Source organism: Gopherus evgoodei, chromosome 2, assembly GCF_007399415.2.
Source record: "Gopherus evgoodei ecotype Sinaloan lineage chromosome 2, rGopEvg1_v1.p, whole genome shotgun sequence".
NCBI classification, from domain to species: domain Eukaryota; kingdom Metazoa; phylum Chordata; order Testudines; family Testudinidae; genus Gopherus; species Gopherus evgoodei.
The window spans coordinates 179,405,729-179,426,557 of record NC_044323.1 but is presented as its reverse complement, the minus strand read 5'-3'; the positions used below and the strand labels follow the sequence as shown (position 1 = coordinate 179,426,557).

The 20,829-nt window shown below is 38.1% G+C and overlaps 1 protein-coding gene across 1 annotated transcript in view; it reads right to left on the bottom strand.

Moving 5' to 3' along the window:
* SYCP2L (synaptonemal complex protein 2 like) overlaps positions 1–20,465 on the bottom strand; it is a 50,600-nt gene extending 30,135 nt beyond the window's left edge. Inside the window, exons 1-18 of the mRNA XM_030549436.1 lie at positions 20,457–20,465; positions 18,020–18,085; positions 16,868–17,005; positions 16,656–16,775; positions 15,528–15,632; positions 11,479–11,503; positions 10,499–10,584; positions 10,203–10,291; positions 9,870–9,904; positions 8,942–9,084; positions 7,600–7,652; positions 6,614–6,659; positions 5,656–5,748; positions 5,520–5,580; positions 4,366–4,514; positions 2,875–2,935; positions 565–671; positions 85–160 (exon numbers count right to left, since the gene is read on the bottom strand). Coding sequence (XP_030405296.1) covers positions 85–160; positions 565–671; positions 2,875–2,935; positions 4,366–4,514; positions 5,520–5,580; positions 5,656–5,748; positions 6,614–6,659; positions 7,600–7,652; positions 8,942–9,084; positions 9,870–9,904; positions 10,203–10,291; positions 10,499–10,584; positions 11,479–11,503; positions 15,528–15,632; positions 16,656–16,775; positions 16,868–17,005; positions 18,020–18,085; positions 20,457–20,465 — 1,462 coding nt within the window. The remainder of the gene's footprint in view (positions 1–84; positions 161–564; positions 672–2,874; positions 2,936–4,365; positions 4,515–5,519; positions 5,581–5,655; positions 5,749–6,613; positions 6,660–7,599; positions 7,653–8,941; positions 9,085–9,869; positions 9,905–10,202; positions 10,292–10,498; positions 10,585–11,478; positions 11,504–15,527; positions 15,633–16,655; positions 16,776–16,867; positions 17,006–18,019; positions 18,086–20,456) is intronic.
* Between the last annotated feature and the right edge of the window lie 364 nt (positions 20,466–20,829).

The following is a 20,829-nucleotide window of genomic DNA, read 5'->3' as shown; positions in this document are numbered from 1 at the left end:
ATTTGTGCAGATCTACAAAAGCAACCCATTTCTTAAGTGTTATGCATGAATGATATTTATAAACTACAAGAAGTCATGCCTGACCTTGGCTTAGCTTAGCATCTTCAGTTTCAGTCTGTTGGCTTCCCATGCTCGTAGTGATACCAGAACTAGTTTTATGCTGGTTTGAGATATGAAATTAACAACATGATATGCATGTGACACTAACATTTATGTTTACTCCAAGAGAAGTGCAGCTAGGAAACATTCCTGAATATTCAAATGTATTGTTCCATTTGGTGGGAAAGTGCTAGTCTGTGTGACTTAATTATGGCTGCACTTATGAACTGAAATGTTCCTGAGCAGTAAAGTCTAGCATCTTTTTTTGAAAGTTTGGGAAAACACATTTTTACCTTCCCCTGATAGATGTGAGACTTGGAAAGACAGGCCATTTAGAAAATTTTACCCTAAGTCACTGTAGCACATTTGAAAGTACCATCCACCACATCTATGAAAAGAAGGGAGAAACTATTACATTTCTACATAGGATCCCAAAACACTCATACTTACTGTAGAAGTACTTACTGATTGATCACTATATTGAGATGTCAGGATGTCAGATAAAGAGTCTGTTTTTTCAATGTTTGTAGAATCTTTCTTCCACTGTAAGTAGCTGGATTCATTAGTTATTACTGTGAAACAGTAATTTGGGAAATAATATCTTAATACATAGATTTTCTCCTTTCTTTATTTCCAGCAAAATGTGAAGGGCACTACAGCCTTCTACATTGTATTGACCAACAAAAGACATACAAATCCTCCACACTGAACACATAGTCAATAGAAACAACTAGGTAGGTATTAGCAGGGGGAAGACACTTCTCCACTGTGTTCTACACCTTTGTCTCTAATCAGGCTATACGCGCTTTGGAGTAGAGACTATAATTTATGTTTGTACAATGCACAGCATAATGGGACCAAACCCTTCCCCATAAATCATGGCTAGGTCCTCTCTGAGCTATTATTCTGAAAATATCAGACCAACATTCTGCAGTTGGCATTAAACCCCACAAATACATTCCATGGAGCAGCTAGGTGATCAAATACTTAAGGGTATCTATTTTGGTGAGGTTTGCCTTCCTGCGTATTTCAGATAGACAAAGAATGAACAGCAGCAAAGAGTCCTGTGGCACCTTATAGACTAACAGAAGTTTTGGAGCATGAGCTTTCATCGACGAAGTGAGTATTCACCCACAAAAGCTCATGCTCCAAAACATCTGTTAGTCTATAAGGTGCCACAGGACTCTTTACTGCTTTTACAGATCCAGACTAAACACGGCTACCCCTCTGATACTTGAAAGAATGAACAGCCGCAGCATCTAATCTACCTGCTGTCCACTTTACACAGCTGAGCCTCCACTGAATTTGGGGACCTTCAGTAACAGATTGATTTAGGGGCAGCAAGGTTGGCAGGGAGATGGGGGAAAAGCTACTAAACCAGTGCTAGTTATTGTCTCAGATAACTGGAGCTAGAAAATGTAGTTGAGTAGCTGCCTTAGGCATTTCTGATGCTTTAATTGTGGCATCAATGCATCACCATAGCTAATAGGAAAGTGGTGAGTTGCCTTTATGTTTTACACCAAAGTGAGAGTGCTGCCTAAGAGATTTGCTGCAAATTTTGTCAATTAAATCCAGAAGTACCATGAATGCTGGTAGTTCAGGGATATTGTAGGAGAAAAAGCAACCCAGCAGACACAAAAAACTGTGGTGCCTTCTTTGTCTTAAACCTTCCTGCAGTATTTTGCCCCATCAGCATATAAAGAGAGCACCATGGTCTAGTTTTTATTAGAAAATTGGGTCATGTTAGAGCCTTTGCAGTTAGTGTGAACAGGGACAAATCATGTTTAACATCTTATCAACTGGTCGTGGTATACCCAACAGAAACTAGGGGGTTTACCCAAGTCCAGGTGACACAGTGTTAAAAAGTTTGTACCTGTCAATATTAACTGAAAAATGTGATTAATATGTTCATTAGTATGACTTCAAGATAGTCTTTTAACATGACCTAGTTTTCTAGAAGAGATAAGCCCCAATACACTAATGTATAACTACTTGCATTATTTCTGAATTTCACTGTAAATATTATACAAAGAAAATAAAAGAGGTAGATTTAGTAGCCAAAACAAGTAGCCATCCCATGGGTTCAATATGCAAGGTGAGTTATGAAAAGGTCTACAGTTTTAAGATTTTATTAGGAAGGCTTTATTTTTCAATTTCAAAGTTCGGAACCAGGATTTAATTTGAAAATACATGGGACTCAGCATCATTAAAAGTCTCCAAGGGAAGAAAAAAACAAACCATAAGAACTGTAAGAAAACATTGCAGCTCTGGAAACAAAAGGAAGCCCCAAAACCACTTGCTGGTGTTCTTATCAAAGATGACTTGGTAAAACTTTTTGAGGTGCCTAGGTGACTTTGGAGGGTAAGTCCCAAAGTGAACTTTTGAAAGTTTTACCCAGTCTTCTCATTCATAGAAAACTTACATTTTAGAGACTAATGCTAAGACTTCATATCTGAGTCTATTCCATTTTTCAGAGAGATATTTTTAAGGCATAAATTCTACTTCAGCTACTAAATCCTGTTTGCAATTTTGATTCTTTTCATTAATGTTGCTTTTTGTCTTGAGACATTTTCAACATGGCTTTATGACTTCAGCAACAGTACCTCAGTTCCCACTGTTAAAGATCTAATCACTATGGAAATTATATAGAAAGTTACTTTAAAGTGAAAATCTCTACAGCTGCTGATGCTTTCTGGAGAATAGCCATTTTCTGGTGTCATTCATAATTCTTAGAATTCCATCAGCTACAAGAAATCTAGGTTTTTAAAAACTCACATGTTCCATTTTGCTTTGTTTGTTCCTCGGTGCTGATGAGATCCTCGTTATCAGTCTTGATCTGTTGGTGTAAACTAATCTAACATTACTGTTATCTTTAAAAAAATTGGTCCTGCTTTGAGCAGGGGTTGGATTAGATGACCCCCTGAGGTCCCTTCCAACCCTGATATTCTATGATTCTATGAAAAACAAAACCCAACCCAACCACAATTCTTTATCCAAGAAACCCAATTTCCTATACAGAAATATTTTAGGTAACAAAGCATTGAATAATGCTAGTGACATATAATGTTGTTGCTCTCAGGGTATTACTGTAGTCAATACTTGGAAATCATTTACTCTGCTGCCAGGATAAAAGTATGCTCATTCACCACACATCTTTATTCCCTTGGTATTTAGGTACTTCTATGGGTTCCATAATGAGAGTTTCTACCAAGTACATAAAAAAAACAAAGTCAGTCTGTCTTCCTTCCTTGCCCATAGAGTTCCATTAGTTTACAGGAGTATGATCACAGTTTTTTACTTTCATCTGAATATTTTGAATGTTGCAGGACCCACAAGCTTCTCTTTTCCCAATGTGCATGTCATGGTCCATTTTACGCTATGAGCTAACAAGAAAACACGTTTGTATTTTTAGGTTCCCCATTTATCTGAATAGAATGATGTACTTCAAAGCACAATAATAGGATAAACTTAAATACTTGTATTGACTCAACTATGCAGGTAAACAAACCCATTATTAGGCAGCCAGTAGTAGCTCAAGGCCTCACCTTCTAAACACAGCCATTCTTTTGGGCATTAAAAAGAAACTTTTTAAAGGGGTGGGGAATGTCTTCCCTTTTGGTCAAAATGCCACAGCATCTGACTTACATATGGACAGTTACTGAACATTAGAAGGAGAAGGAACATTTAATTATGGATATCCGTAAGAGTACAGACATCAGCCTTAACCTGAGTTCATGTCCAGTATTCTGGTGGAATACTAGGTAGACACAACCTGAATTTCTAGTGCAGAAGACTAAAGACTAGTCTATACTACTGAGGCTTTGCTGGTATAACTAGACAGGTATAGCTATTCCAGCAAAGCTCCCTGGTGTAGATGCAGCGTATGCCAACAGAAGGCGTTTGTCTGCCAATATAGCTGTCTCACCACTGAGGGTTTTGCTGGCATAACTATGTTGACTAGGATGTGGGGGCTTTCCTATACACCGAACCAACATATCTATGCCAGCAGAACTTTTTAGTTTAGACCTGGCCTTGGTAGGGGAGACAAGAAAAAGACTGCATAGTATACTAAGAAGGCTTGAAAGATTTTTCCATAGCATCAAAACAGGAAACAAAACATTTTTCTCCTTCTCTGGTTAAATCTAATAGCCAAGATCTTCAGGGCTAGTTAAACTTTCAACCAATGCATTTGAAAAGTGAACCACGATGTTTAAAAGTCTTATGACTGTAAATGATCATACAATAAAGCCAAAAACTAATACTTGCCATCATTTTGTCTTTTCCCAGAACTTCGTAGAGTGTATTTAAAATATCAAATTTGGCATTGAAGTGAATTTTGATTTTTGTTACTTCTTTGCCATTGATCATAGTAGGGTTCTTCATGTATATTTTAACTATCTTTTCTCCATTATCCTCTATTTAAAAAAGGAAATTAGAATCTGCTTTAGAATTACACAGAAAGTGCTAGTATATCACTGAAATAATTTGCATGCCATTTCCCACACCAAGAGAGTCACTCTTTTCAAAAGTAAATAAATGTTGAGTATGCACCAAGTTTTATCCTCCTCTCATTACAGGGTACAAATAAGTGTATATCCATGTCCTGGGCCTCTCCATAAACCAACCAGTGCACTTAGATTTCACAGCCCTCATGGAGCTAAACTTTATACCACACAGAAGGTTACAGAGTCCCTCTATGAGCCCCCTCTGCAGCCTTGCCACCTGTGTATCTAAAATGTAGCAGCTAGGTCATGTTTGTGGCTGTCTACTTCACCATCACAGCTAGGAGTCTTTGCCTCAAAGATCCATGTTTGCTCCCAGTGGGAGGGAACTGCCAATTACATCCATGGGAGTAGGGGGAGGCCCAAATTAGTATTTATTGCTTCATGGTCCCAGCACATATTTGATCTCTATTTTAGCTATGTTAGACAGAATCTAGTACATCCCTAAAAAGTACCCTTTGCTAGGTTAGCCTTAGAAAAAAAGCCTTTTCAGGGCCCATTCTCCCTCCCAGTGAAGGTCTTTCCATTGACTTCAGTTAGCATTACATTGGGCCCATGGGGAAGATCATACATTTTCATGATAGGTATTCATAGCAGCAGACATTTATGTATATGCAGAATACTTAAATGAAGTTATTTAAAAAACATGCTATTTGTTAGAATGGATTGAACTTGATTTCAATTCTTATTTAAATATATTGCAGAAAATAAAGCCAAAAACACAATAAAAGTTTTATGAGTTAGACTCTCGACCTCAAATTATGTTGCAAATTTTCGTGTGTTAGCAGCTGACTACACTTGGCAACTGTGATCCTGTTGGATGCTTCTTGGAAGTTCAGTGTAAAGGTATGAACAGAAATCTGCAGTTTCTTTTGGCTACTTTTGATTGTAAAGATAATATCCTTTGTATAATCTTACCTCTCAGACTGTAACTACTGACCACTTCCGTTGGCAGCCTCACTGAGTCCCAAAGAGCACCCTAAAAAAGGATTTGGGAGTGAATTCTCTTCAAATATTTTAGCCTAATCAAAAAGTAATCAGAGGATGTGTTTACCTCAGCGCTGTCTATGTAGAAAGACACACTCTGACTTCCAGCATTGAAGTCAATCCAAAACTCCTCCAGTTTCTCATCTGATGGCTTCTTCACCTTAAGAAATGGAACAGCCATTGCCATTATTTCCAGAAGAATCCATACAAAAATACAGTACTGGTGCCCTCAACTCTGCTAACTAGCTTAACTAGAAATGAATTATCCTTAGCGTCACCACTTAAATTTGTTTCTAAATGGTATGAAGAGGTGAACTACTAGCCTGTAACTGACTTATAATGCCAGCAGAACCAGAAAATTGCTGTACATTAGCCAAGGGAAAATAATGTTTACTTAAGACTGAAGCAAATACTGCACAATTGTTTTGTTCAAGTTTCTAGGAAGTCTTATGTATTTTTCAGTACTTATTAAGCAGAGCCGATGGTTGCCTCTTTGGACTAATACTTCTGTTACGTTAGTTTGATAAATTTCTAAGGAGCACAGCACCATGTATTTAACATCCTCTTATATAAAGAGCTGTGAAACCTAGCCATAATATAGGGATCCTCATGTGGATCTGTAGGATGAGATGCTAGCCTGTGATCTGTTCTGTGGGGGTAGGGAGGCAAACCTTGCCCTTTGACACCCATTTTGGGAGGAACTGTTCAAGGGCAATCTCCATTTTCCTCCCTGTTCCCTTCCTAGTTCCTGTAGTAAAACACAGGTGATTCATCTCATGGTCTTTAAGAGAGAGCCAGTCTATTCAGCTTCTTTATTGTCTGGCTGACCCAAATAGTAGGTAACTAGACAATAAAATGGAAAAAGTGGTAAAACAGCAGTTTAGCAAAGCAAACATGTACAGGAGTATTCCCTTCACATGGTTGTAGGATGTAGCAGAACTTTAATCACATGAGGTTGTTTTGTCCATTTTCAACAGCGTAGTAACAGTGTAAGAAATGCACCACAGTACATAAAAAACACTTACCTCCTCCATGTCAGCAAAAGCAGATATGCAGGGAAATGAATAAACTCTGCAAAAGAAGCATACTTGAACATAATAAATTGCTCCTGAACAAGTCAGAATGGGAATTTAAATGAAAACCCAAAAACCTGAATGAGAGGTTAAGTCTCTCTAGACTTGTTGATCAAAAGGCTATTTCTTCTAGCAATCAGATAAGTTTGTTTTCCTTTAAGCATCTGCAATATCCTTTTAGGCAGATACTATGCAGGTATTGGGTCTTCATTCTCTTAGTAGAGGAGATCAACTCTAATAATTTATTTGTTTTCAATTGTAAGGTGACCCACTGGGTAGTTTTAAAAGGTGTACTTTAGAAAATAATGTGTGACCTGTGGGCCACCATTTCATTTATAAACAGTAAAGGAAGGACTACTAACTTATGAAAGAAAAGAATAAAATTATCCCAGTGCCTTCTTTTATTAATATCTCAATAGTGTAAACAAACTAACTAACAGTAGCTCAGCACATTGGTTGTGTAACACTGGACTGAGAAAAAGGCTAGATAAATTTATAGGAGCCACTTTGCACTAACAGGAGACCAACTGAACCAAACTGATTCTCACTCATTGGTAGCTTTTATAAATCTATGCAACAGACTTTTAGAAGAGCTTGAATAAGCTAGAATACCTCCCTGATCGCTGCAGTTTCTTAGCACCTTTCAGAAGGGCATTAAGTGATGTGACTAGCATAACCTCATTAACTTACTTTCTGAGGGCTGGTAAACACATAATAAATGATTTCAGTTTTTAGATGTGAAAGTTTTCTCTTCCACCAAAATAAATGCAGGATTTGTAAAAGGGGTTTATTAACCACTCATTTACAGACATGTTGCAATTTACACACTACATAACCAAAAGGTTTGCATTTTTCTTTCCAATATGTATAGATTGCCAATCACTGTGACTGTCCAGCAGGCTAGATACCACATTCCATGTTCAGCATGGAGAAATTACCTTTTTTTATCCCCAAGTCTGTCATTTAGTTGATTGAGAAATTTTCTGCAGTCCTTCAAAACAAAGGACAGCTTGTTACAAAAAAAAATTAGCTCCTGTTTACACTTGTAAGCAATATTTTGTTGGGTAAATAATAGTGTGGTGACTAAGACCACCGACAGGATCACTGTCGAATGATCCAAACCCAAGCTGTTAGCGTCATTGGAGCTATCAGTTGATTCAAACTCAGTTTAGTTAAATCCCACACAGGAACAACACAAATCTGTACAGGAACACGAGAGAGAAAAGAGGAACAATTCAAAGGAAGAGAACATATTGTAACATCACAGGTCCAATGATTGTTCACTAGGGGGCTTAGTTTAGTTACCACTGAAATCAGTGGGAGTTGGATTGGACTCATAATAGGAAAAAACTCCCTATCCAAATTATATGTACCCTATTACATTAAGCTTCTGCTCAGTTTTCTTGAGCTGTTAGACAACACTAAATGGCTTGTCATTTAAAAAATAATTCCCCATGGTTATTTATATTCATGTTCTATTTGAGCAATTTTATTTACAGAAAAGAATGTTACTGTTACGTTTGTCATTCCTTGACTTCACTGAATTGAGGGCATGTTACATGCCTAGGTAGAATGGTCACACATTTTAGCATAATCTGTCCTTTCTGCTGTAACTGTCTATACTACATTCCTTTTCTAGTGGTGAGAAAGGGCATTTTAGCTCTTATATAAAGCTCTGATATAAAGCTTTGATGAATAAGTTAGGACACTCTGGAATGAGAGAATGCATGTGGAGAAGTCTTGAGCACAAGTTTAAAAAAAAGGGCTTGACAAGATGGAATATTTGGACATAGGCTTGACAAGACATATCTAATAGCAGATGACATGATCCAAATGGCTTGAGACAGCTGTCCTTACTGACAGTGAGTCACATAATACTCGCATTAGGACTATTTAAGAAGTAGGGTTGTGAGAATCTGGTCCTAAAGTAAAAAAATTAACTGTATAAGGTCTGGTGTAAGAAGAAGGCAAGGCACAACTGTAACACACACTTGTTCTTGTAGCCTCTATTCCAGGTGATTAGTTCTATTTTGTAATTAATATTTAAGTAAATATGATGATTATGTACTTCTGTTGATGCTAACAATATGAAATTATTTCTTCGGCTTACTGAAGGATACCTTATGTTAATACAATTATGACAATGTAATTGAACCAAATTTCTTACAAGGACATTAAAACATCTCTTCGACATCATCAAGAACTTTATATACTAAACCCTGATTAAACTAACCCCTATATAGAATTGTCAATTTTTGTTTTCAAAATAAGGACCCTTACCGTCTCAAATTCTCTATCCTTTATCTCTTTGAAAGCTTCAGCAAGATAATCATCTTCAAACCAGTTGTGAACAAGGTCATCCCTCCATTTTTTTGTTATCAGTCTACATAGTGCTTCCGAAAGAGCAACCTGAAGGTCATAATCTACATGTGATAAATACAAGAATAGACGCGTCCCTCAAAAAAAACCAGAAGGTTAATATGATGGCTTAATGAATATCAGCCCACTGCATTAAATTTTATCCTAAGAAGCTGGTGCTTTGATTCAGTGATGACAAAAGCCAGACTGTCCTGCAAAATATCACAAGCGGTTCTGAGATTTCATATAGTCCCTTTATTTTATTCAACTAATTATAGTGCACTGTTAACTCTCTGTGCATGAGTGTCTGGGAGACATTCCATGAAGTAAAAAGGAAGAGAACTTCACCATCTCCAAAACTCCTTATGGCTGTTATTTCACTTGCCAAACACAGATACCTCAAAATGCTGTTTTTACAGAGAAAGGCTAAGATCTATATTTACAGTACTTACTTGGTCAAAGCTATTATATTGAACAAAACAGATGAAACTCATACGTTTTATTTTTCAATTGTTAACAGGTAGATGGACTTCTTAACCACTTACCAGACTAACAGAACAAAATGCTAACACCTGACACTGATCTCCCACAAGTTCAGTTTTGACTTACTGTACCTCAGCATATCCTTTCTTACTATTTAATTACTTGAGTATTTTTAAGTCAGTATTAGTAGCTTTTTGGTACAAGAATGAATAGGTCCTAAAATATATTTCATCTTAATTTTTATTTTCCTCAACAATCCTGTTCAAAAAGTTAAAAATACAATGTGAAGTATAAAAGTAACAATTCATTAGGGATTTTAGGGGGAAAGAGCTTCAATTCATGAAAATAATGACTAAGTATTTCTTACCACCAACCTCCAGAATTGTTTTTGCCAGATCTTTCCTGAAACAACATAATCCATTAATGTTTTTTCCTTCCATTTTAATCCATTCAAAGCATATGGACAGTTAAAAAAAACAAAAAAAACTTTTACTCTAAAGTTGAACAAAAGTGCAACCACTCATTAAAATAAAATGAAAAGCTTGCAACTTTTATCCACACTTGTACAATTCATCAGCTTTTCACCAATTGAGTTCTATCTATAGATTATGGCCTCAGATTGTTGAAAAGCAAGTTATACTCCATAACTAAATGCTTTTCTCACTGCAACAAATGTTACAGTTGCTGTAGAGATACTCACGTAAGCGAACACATTTCTTCAGACATAGGAAATTTTCTTCTCTCTTCTCGTGGTACACTGTCCAGCATAGAGTTGAGAGTCCTCAAAGCCTTTTTTGCAGGGATTTTTTTGGAGAGGGGTGTGGGATGAGGTGGGGGGAAGATGGTGGAAAGAGACAGTATGGAGAAGAGGAGAAATAAGCCATTAAAAGGTGGTGGGTTTTTGGGGGGGAAGTAGGGGTGGATTGGTTTTTTTGTTTTGTTTTTTTTTAAACATTTGACATACATTTGTAGTTTGTATTCTCACTTGAGTCTCACCTCCTGCCGAAGTGCACAGCCAACATTTGTTTCAGTCACTAGCTGTCCTAGGTCAGGTAAGAATGAATCCAGCAACTGTTTCTTTCCTAGGAGAACAGTCAAAGTTTTACATCTGGCTTAAGACTTGTCTACACACAGAACTGCACTAATAGCTATACCATTATAATTGAAACAGTACAACTTCCTAGTCTGAAGGAAGTTATACTAGCATAAGGGGGCTTTCTACATGATAAGGGGAATAAGCTATTCAGGTAGAAGTTACTTGTATAGAGCTATAACTGCACCCATGCTAGAGGAGTTGTACCAATGTAACTATTTCAATAGGAAAAAAATAATCACACCTATAACCCAAATAGTTAAATTGACCCAAAAAGTGTGTAGGCCAGGCTATTAGACAAGCATGTTCTGAATAATGCTGTTTCCTCCTCTGCTTCTAGCTGTTATTTTTAAGGCAGAGTAAGCAACTTATCTCTTATTCCATGGGGATACATACACACACAACCCCCTATAATTCCTTTTTGCAATTCTTATTAACCCAGAATTCTACTTTCTAGACACAGAAAAATTATAGAACTACACAGCCATTTTCAGTGGCAAATGATCTTTTTTTAAAAAATAATTTTTTTCCGGGGTGGGGGACAGACACAACAACATGAGGATTTTGACTATGCTAAATCCATTTCAATAATACCATTTACCTTGCAACAAGCTAATTACTTACTACCAACAATTTGAAAGAAAATATTTCATTTTAGTTGTAGCACTAGCAAGGGTACATGTTCTCAGTCTATCCCAATAGTTACTAAAAAGTTAATACTCTTATTTGCATGTTACAGTAAAATTTCCTGTAAATAGTTATACACGTGGCTTTGTAGGAACTCTTACCCCTACAAGATCTATTTTCCCCCCTTTTAAAAAAAAATACAAAGAAAAGGTTACTGAGACATGTGCAGAATAAAAGTATGTGGAAAATCACTGACCTTCACTGTTGCATTTGCAAATAACCTGATGAAGAAAAAAAAAAAAGAGGGGAATCTAGATTACATACTGGATACTGTAACAAACAAACAGAGTTAGTAAAGTGAACCGCTGTGTGTTTATGCAGCCAGCACCATCCCACTCACCCCTCACTGGCATTTCTGAGACACTTTAGCACCCTAGTAGGGTATAATTTCAATTTTGCATCCAGATAAGCCCTTCAGAAGCTGCAGTTACATTTAGTGAAAAATTTTAATTAAACTTATATCCTGAGATTTGCAGAAGCACTTAATGGAGTCCTCAAATGTCAAAAGGGATTTGGGTACCTAATTCTCTTAGACATGGTTCCTTTGAAAACCCAAACCATAGCAGGAAAAGTGTTATTTTTGCCATCTATGTATACCATTGAAACTTGTATGGTATAGGGCTAAATGTCATAACAAGACATTGATATCTGAAGTTCTGGGGGAAATTTAAGTAGTTTTAGAAAGTCAAACTGACCTGGTTTAAAGGGGAAGAAAGGCTGCTTTTAAAAATAAAATAATATAGTATAACAAATGGAAGAAAGGGTAAATTGATAGTAATTAATATAAATCAGAATTTATGGCCTGCAGAGTTAGTGATAATAGGGGAGTTTTTAAAATGTATTAGGAACAAACAGATACCTGACAATGGTATCAATTCATTACTAGATAGAAATGGTAGGATTATCAATAATACTGTAGAAAAGGCAGAAGTATTATATATTTATATATATATATTAAGTATTTGGGGGAAAAACAGATGATATAATCATATCGTATGATAACGCTCTGTCCATTCCACTAGTAGCTCTGGAAGATGTTAAGCAGAAGCTACTAAAGTTAGATTTCTTTTAATCACCAAGTCCAGATAACTTGCATCCAAGAATTTTAGAAAAGCTGGCTGACGAGCTCACTTCACCATCAATGTTGATTTTCCATAATTCTTGGAGCATTGGAGAAGTTCCAGAAGACTGAAAGAAGCTAATGTTGTGTCAATTTTTTAAAAAGGGTAAATGGGATGACTTGAGTAATTATAGGCCTGTCAGCCTGACATTGATCCTGGGCAAGATAATGGAATGGCTGATATGGGACTCTGTTAATAAAGAATGTTAAAAGGGAAATGCAATTAATGCCAATTAACATGGGTTTATGGAGAATAGATCCTGTCAAACTAGCTTCACATCTTTTTTTAAATAAGATCATATGCTTGGTTGATAACGGTAATAGTACTGATGTAATATATTTAGACTTCTGCAAGGCATTGGACTTGGTACTGCATGACATTTTGATTAAAAATTAGAATGATATAAAATTAACATGGCGCACATTAAATGGATTAAAAACTGCCTAAATGAAGGTCTCAAAATGTAACTGCAGACAGGGAATGATCATTTAACAAGTGTGTTTCTAGTGTGATCCCACAGGGGGTCGTGGTGAGCTCCCAGGGTGACACTGTGGCCAAAAGAGCTAAATAAGATCCTGGGATGCATAAACAATGGAATCTTGGGTAGGAATACAGAGTTTATTATACCTCTGTATTTAGCATTGGCAGGACTACTGCTGCAATACTGTGTTTAGATCTGTTGTCCACAATTGAAGAAATATGTTGATAAATTGCAAAGAATTCAGAGAAGAGCCACGAGAATGATTAAAAGATTAGAAAACATGCTTTATAAGGTAAATCTACACTGCAGTAAAATATCTGCAGCTGACCCACGTCAGCGGACTTGGGCTCGTGGAGCTCAGACTGTGAGGCTATACAAGTGCAGTGTAGACATTCGACTTGTGGGCACCTGGGCTCCAGCATACTCATGAACCTCTATGCTGCATTTGTATAGCCCCACTGAATGAGACCAAGTCCACTGATATGGGCCAACCATGGGTACTTCATTACAGTGTAGACATATTCATAGGGATTAGGCTCAAGGAGCTCATCTATTTAGTTTAACAAAGAGAGGGTTTAAGGGGTGACATGATTACAGTCTATATGTATTTACATGGGGAACAAATCTGTAATAATTGGCTCTGGAACCTAGCAGAGAAAGGGATAACATAATCCAATAGCTGGAAGTTGAAACTAGATAAATTCATTCTGAAAAGAAAGTGGGCATTTTTAACACAGAGTAATTAACCACTGGAACAATTCACCAAGGGTCACAATGGCTTGCCCATAACTCACAATTTTTGAAGTCAAGATTGGGTGTTTACTCAAAAAGATCTGCTCTGTGAATTATTTTGGGGAATGTTCTATGCCCTGTATTACACAGGGGGTCAAACTAGATCACAATAGTCCTTTCTGGCCTTGGAATTTATGAATGGACACAAATGAAGGAACACAAAAGGAATGGACCTAAAAACTGAGGCTAGAAAGACAAACCAGAATATAATGCACTTATGTATTTTTTTAAAATATATTAATTGCCTCCTCCATGCCCAACCATGCATAAATTATGAATACAATTCCACTTCTGGTTTTATTAGTGGTCTGAACAAGACAATTTAGCTCTGCTAAAGTTTCTTTTAAAATGTCTTAATTATAGGAAAACTTCAATTACCATTACCTGCAATTAATAATTTACTGTGATCAAACAGGTTTTGATATATAGACTTGACTGTACAGCTCAGCTCATGTACAGCAAAATAGGGTATGGCGTCTATATACACATATATTGCAAGATAGCTTATGTAACCCACTTTCCAATTCTCAATAATAGAAAAAAAAGAAAAAAATCTTTTCTGATGGTCAAAGCCTTAGCACCCCAAAAGCTTAAAAATTATTTTAATCACATTTGCAATGAAAACAAGAGAAATTAGAGTGGATTGAAGATAAAAATTTCTAAACCACAGAAAATTCTGATATTTCAATGTTTGTTTTTGTCCTGAAATGTGGGATGAAAAGTCAATTTGTTTTTGTGTGGAGTGAAATGTTCAGAAAGGTGTCTATCCAATAATGCTGACACTTTTTTGTTTAGGTCTGATTCAAGATTAATTTGTCTCTCCCTGAATGGCCAGACTACATCTTCTGTTATTCACTGTGAGCACAGGACTCCCATTCTGTGTCATGGCAGTTAAAGAAAAGTGGAGACCATGGTGCACAATTGGAGATGTAGTCTGGCCAGGCCAATCAGAAAGGAAGACTGGGACATCAGTCACTTTCACTACAATTTTCATGAGGCATTGCAGCAGCTCAGGGAGACAGATTACATGTCTCATTTTGGCTTGGGTCAACATTTCAATTCTATTTGACTAACCAAAATGTTTCAGTTTGGATCAGTCTGACATGAAATATTCTCTTTTCATTTCTGGGAAAGGAGAAGTACAAAAGTGTCAACAACAACAAAACAATCCACTAGAAAATGTTAATTTTTGTTATTTTGCAGAATGTATGTTTTCATCAAACAAACATTGATGGAAAATTCCCAGCCATCAGGTATGGTTAAAGGGATCAACAGACAGTACATTAACTTACTCTAGAAGTATTAGTTTTTGCCTATGTATCTGTTCATCAAAGTGAGCACTAACATGCATTAAAATTCAAAATTACTCATAGCCACGCCATTCTCACATCTCCTTTTTTAAAGGGGGAGCTTTTTAAGAGATGCCTCCTTGACTACCTAGGATTGTACGAGACACTCATACACAATTATAACCCTTCGAATTGCTATTACACATTAGGAACATCTCAAAATTTGTAACACATTCATGAGGGGAGCATTCAAGGAAAAGGCATAACACCACTATGCAAGTTCTGTGTTGATGTGCTTTTCCGAGCTACAACAGTCCTTTACCTCAGATTTATTTCTCAAGAAATAACAAAAGGGTGCCAAAAGTTTCCCTAGGTGTCTTTTTTTTCCTAAGTTTGTTGAGTTATTTAAATAAAAACAGTGTTCATTTTTTTTTTAAAAAAAAAGGCAAATTCTTGTGTTTCTTTTTTGCAATGGTGGTGCTCTGAATGAACAAAACTGCCTTTCTAGTAGGAGGTCGTCTCCACTGAAGGAAGCAAATGGATTTTTGAATTGGGTACTTACCAATGCAGAGTCAAAGAAATCTTCCACAAGTCTCAGCAGAGATTTATTCTGTTCTGGCTCTATGAGGATCAAAAATTCTCTTGCTCTTTCAAACCAAGATACCATGTAAAAATAAAAATAAATTCATAAAGCAGAGATCGCTAACAACGATTCAGTTGAATGGATTTTCACCTCAAAGGCATCAGTGGCTAGAGACATTACACAAACACGCAAGATTGCTTGATCACTGAGCTTAGCAGTACCACACTGCATTAAAGGTGACTTGCAAGCGAAATTTGTAGAATCCCATCTTTTTTAACAATACTTTGTGTTGTTATTATTGCCTCTCCCAGCACCCACTAGTTAAGAAAAAAAGTAATAAAGAGCAGCAGTTTCTGTTTTCAGCAACTCACCTTTCATCTGCCTTTACGCTCCCATGAAATCTACATCCCCACTGCATCTGACCCCTGCTCTGCTGTGATGCTCCAGCACACATTATGCTGGTGACATAATAACTATTGGGGAACTCTTCTGGAGGAAGTCAATTTTTTTTTTATTCTCTACTTATGGTTTTGCAACATCTCTTATTTTGTAAAGAAATGCTGTTAAACCATGTGAAATACACGAAGGACACCTCTCCATCCTGTATAGGTTACAGGAAGATCTAGGATTCTGTAGAGGTTTTGTAGGAGCTTGTAAGGGCTTTGCAAAAGCTAGTTGGGCAGCCTGTGGCAGTGGACTGCACATTGCAGGACCTAAAAGGAACCAGGTGAGGAAAGAAAATTTCAGCTCACATGCAGACTGTCCCTCTTAACCTGGTTAATGGTGAGTATTCAGTACATGGTTTATAACAAGTTTTTAAAAGTAAGACTGCTTTCTTTTAAATACTATATAAAGTCATTAGCTTCTATTCTAAGCAATGCAAAACAAATATAATATTTAACTGAAACTGAAAACAAAGAAACAAAAAAAGCCCTACTCAGTTTGGTGACCTAGTTCGTTTCATCCCCATTAAAAAGGATCCCTGGGATTTGATTTCAGAACAGCTAAGTTGTCAAATCTTAATGTTTTGTCTAAAAAAAATAAATAAATCGCATCATCAAATTGCAGTAATTTGATTACAGAACTAAATGTGAACATTATACTTATCTTTGGTATCAGTCCTTGCTGAATAAGCAAGCTTGCCCCTTCTTGAGGATCACTTTTAAAGTACATCTGAATGCATTTCAACAACAGGGAAACATTTTGGAATTCATTCTTGTCCAACTCCTATAAAACATTTTCCACCATAATTTGATTACTATCTTAGTAATTATTTAATTTGAGTCTTAAAATGATACAGTATAAGTTAACCAACTTGCCTTTTTCAGCACTTTGTCAAGTTGGTTAAACAATTGTTTGCTGTATTTTTGAGGAGGGTAAATTTCTTTTTCTTCAAACAGTTCATTTATTTTCTGAAATCCCTTTCCCTTAAAAGCATCAGTTATGAGTGATTCAAGCTGGGGAAAAACATGAAGACTGATCACTTTGAAAATAATCTTTATTCTTTAAACATATGTATTTTATATTATATTTCATAAACATAGCTTTTCTTCCCACCTAAAGCTATTATAACAGTGCTTATTGGGGGCGTGGGAGAGAAGAGGACTTTCAATGAGAATTAGAGCATTATATTTTTAATTTGTATATCACTTCCTGTAAAAACATGGGCATAAATTTTCTGAAGTGACTAGTGATTTGGCATGTTTCAATTTTTCAGCATTTAACTTCAGATACCTCCAAAGAGTCTGATTTTCAGAGAGTGGATGTTCATAATTCCTCCAACTCAGCCATTTCATAACTAATTTTATCACTTTTTAGCATTGTTTGATTAGACAATGAAGTTGATAGTTACCTACTTGACTTGTAAATACTTGACGACCAGGGCCATCCAGAGGATTCAGGGGGCCTGGGGCAAAGCAATTTTGGGGGCCCCTTCCATTAAAAAAAAAAAGTTACAATATTATAGAATACTATATTCTCATGGGGGGCCCTCCGAGGCCTGGTGCAAATTGCCCCACTTGCCTCCCCCCCAGGCAGCCCTTATAAATACTGCTATAAGATACCAAAATTAACTGTTGTCACCTCCATTTAAGAATTTACTTGTTCAGAAAACATTGTTTTTATATACATTGCCCATTTGTGTGTGTCTGTATATACACACACACGTACTTGGATGGAGCTGATGAGTACACACACACACAGTTCCATCCAAGTACATCAGATGGACTTGTTAGCACTGACCCAACTGTAGGACTAGAGCCTACATTTGGCTCATACCATATTTACCCTCTTGCTAAATGTTCTATTACATTTTCCATTTCCATCAGTGTGTATATGTCTGTCATTATGCATTCACTTCTTTGACTACATAAAATTAGGAATTTGAGAGTATGTTGAAAATTGATGTATATAAGATCATGTCAGTAATGGCTATTCAAAAGAAGGTGAAACAGCTTGGAGAGGGTATTTACATAGTATTCTGTTCTGGATGCCATGTTTTCCTTTATCTCACTGCTCTGTTCTTGACTTTCTTCCTCCTTTAAACGAAAAGGAAAAAAAAGGCACTCATTGCTGCTTAAAAAGTGAAAAAAAATGTACTTTGTAATCAAAATCTCTTTTGATCAACTATTTTTACTTGCATGTTTTTAAGACACTATTTCAAAATTTCTCCCCAATCTGTCAAACCACCAGTGCTTAAAAGTAATAACTAAATAACTAAAACAAAATGATAAATATAGAAAGCCAGGTTCTCATTCCATTACAGGTCACTCCACAAATATGCAGTTTTACAACCAAAAATTCCAAATTCAAATTATTCCCTCCCCAGCCTCAGCTCCATCATAAGAGTTTCCACAACTGGGTGGGGGGACAACAGCAGTTGGAACTGTAAAAGTCCACCAGAACAAAGACAACCCATGTATGTGGAAGAAAAGTCTTCTTCTTTTTTTTTTTTTTACAGAACCAATATAAGTTTTATAGTTGCCATTTCCCCCAAAGTGGTAAACTTTCACTTCCAGAATGAATCCATATTTAAATTTTGTTCTAAAAGCTACAGAAATCTTAATTTTAAAAATAAAAGCCAGAAAAAGAAAGTAAACCTTCCTTAGAAGAAGCCTGGTTTCTGTAACGCACGATAAAATTAACCGGCCAGACGAATCCTTAGCAGCATTCAAGAAAGGATACAGCCACAATGACATTCTAATGTTTGTTTGTTTTTTTCCTTTTAGTGGCTCCATTCATCAGAGACCAGAAAATGCTCCACAAAGGGATCAATCTCGCAACCCTCACTGAGGTAGTAATCCCAGTATTGCTGGAGATTTTCTTAACATGGCTAAGAATTAACCCAGGACGTTAGTTCCAGTGTGTGTTACAGCACCAAGGGTTTTTTTTTTTCCTCCTAATAAATGACTATCTGACTCATACGAACTTTAAACAGAGCCCTTTTTGTACATGTGATGTTTCCTTAGTAAAGCATTAATCAGGTTTTTATTACCTTATTATTAATTACTTAAAAGAAAGAACCAAGCACTGCCTGCTCCCCCAAATTACCAGAATACCCCGGATAGTATGTAACGAGATAAAGGAGAGATTTGTTGCTGAAACGCCAAAAGAAAGTAAAAATGGCTCACGCTCCGGCTACCAGTGGCTCTCTCCGTCCTTCCTCCCTCTCCCCATCATCACGGCACTTGGGACTCTTGAATTCAGTGGTAGATTTTAATATTCAAGGACAAACAGAGAAGAGCTCTCGGCTCTGGAATTCATTCCCCTGATTTTCTTACAGAGCCAGAAGCTTTTGGCCTTTAGGTTACCCCAAAGGCTAGACAGTAAAGAGAGGGATAGATTTTATTTCATAAATAGCCTTTATTGACACCATGATTCCGGCATCATATTTTCATTTGTTTAAAAAGAAAGATCTTTGCAGTGGGGACCTCTGAGATGGTAAATCAACATCCTTACAGCGCAGCCCAAGAGAGCCGGGGGACAAAGCTGCAGTTAAAACTGCGTGGAGTAGGGTGCCTACAGGGAGCCTTTGTTGCCTTGGGGGGGAGAGAGAAGAAGAGCATGATTTGAAAGGGATGAATAAAAGGGATCGGACCTTAAATCCGTGCCACACTGCAGCGCTGTTGGGCGGCTTCAAGGGGGGTTCCGGGAACAAGAGAGCAAACCGGGAAAGGAGACCAGCTTCGCCGCGGTTTGCTCTCGCGTTCCCGGAGCCACCCAGCAAACCGCAGGGAAGGAGACCTGCTTGCTCGGGGTTCCGGGAACGAGAGAGCAAACCGGGAAAGGAGACCAGCTTCGCCGCGGTTTGCTCTCGCGTTCCCCGAACTACCCTGCAAACCGCAGGGAAGGAGACCTGCTTGTTCGGGGAACGCGAGAGCAAACCGGGAAAGGAGACCAGCTTCGCCGCGGTTTGCTCTCGCGTTCCAGGAGTCACCCAGCAAACCGCAGGGAAGGAGACCTGCTTGCTCGGGGTTCCGGGAACGAGAGAGCAAACCGGGAAAGGAGACCAGCTTGATTACCAGAGGCTTCCTCCTTCCACGGAGGTCAAGAAAAGCGCTGGTAAGTGTCTACATTGGATTACCAGCGCTGGATCCTCTAAAGCAAAGGGAGGAAATTGGAGAGGGGCCCAGCCCAGGGCAGAAGGTCGGTCCCTTTTGCACTTAGGAGGAGGAGTAAGAATACCCTTTACCTGCCATAAGAGGCAAGGGCCAGACCCATGGAGCAGTAGGAAGAGAAAGGAGAAAGAGAACGAACACCCCCGCCGCCCCAGACAGGAATGGGGGTTGGGAAGGCTTGGAGGTAGAAAGATAAGCCTCCATCAGCCAGGGAACTAGAGCAGCTGATCCATGGGGCAGGGCCATTTCCCGGCCTCGATCTTCGGCACCGCCCGCTCGTTCGTTCACTCACCTTCAACATGGTGCGAATCCCCTAGAAAGGGAAGAGGCGACCACGAGCCACCCAGCTGCGCCCTTAATGAGACGCCGAGCAGCCCTCGTGTACCGCCCAGGTGCAGCTGGTTATGGAGCCCGGGGCGCCCCCTGCCTCGCTCGAGGGGACAGCTAGGCTTGGGCTGGGGAGCCCAGAGAGAAGCCGCACTGGGGGAATCTGAGGGTGCTTCTTGCTACGGAGCTTGTCTCCAGCCTGACCAGCGGGCATGGCGCTTTGCACTCCTCCGGGGGGGCACTGGGGACTGACCTCGGGGGACCAAGCCTCTAGGAGCCCGCTGCGGGATCTGCATCTCAGGGAACTTGCAGCTGGGGACAGAGATCTCCTCAGAGAG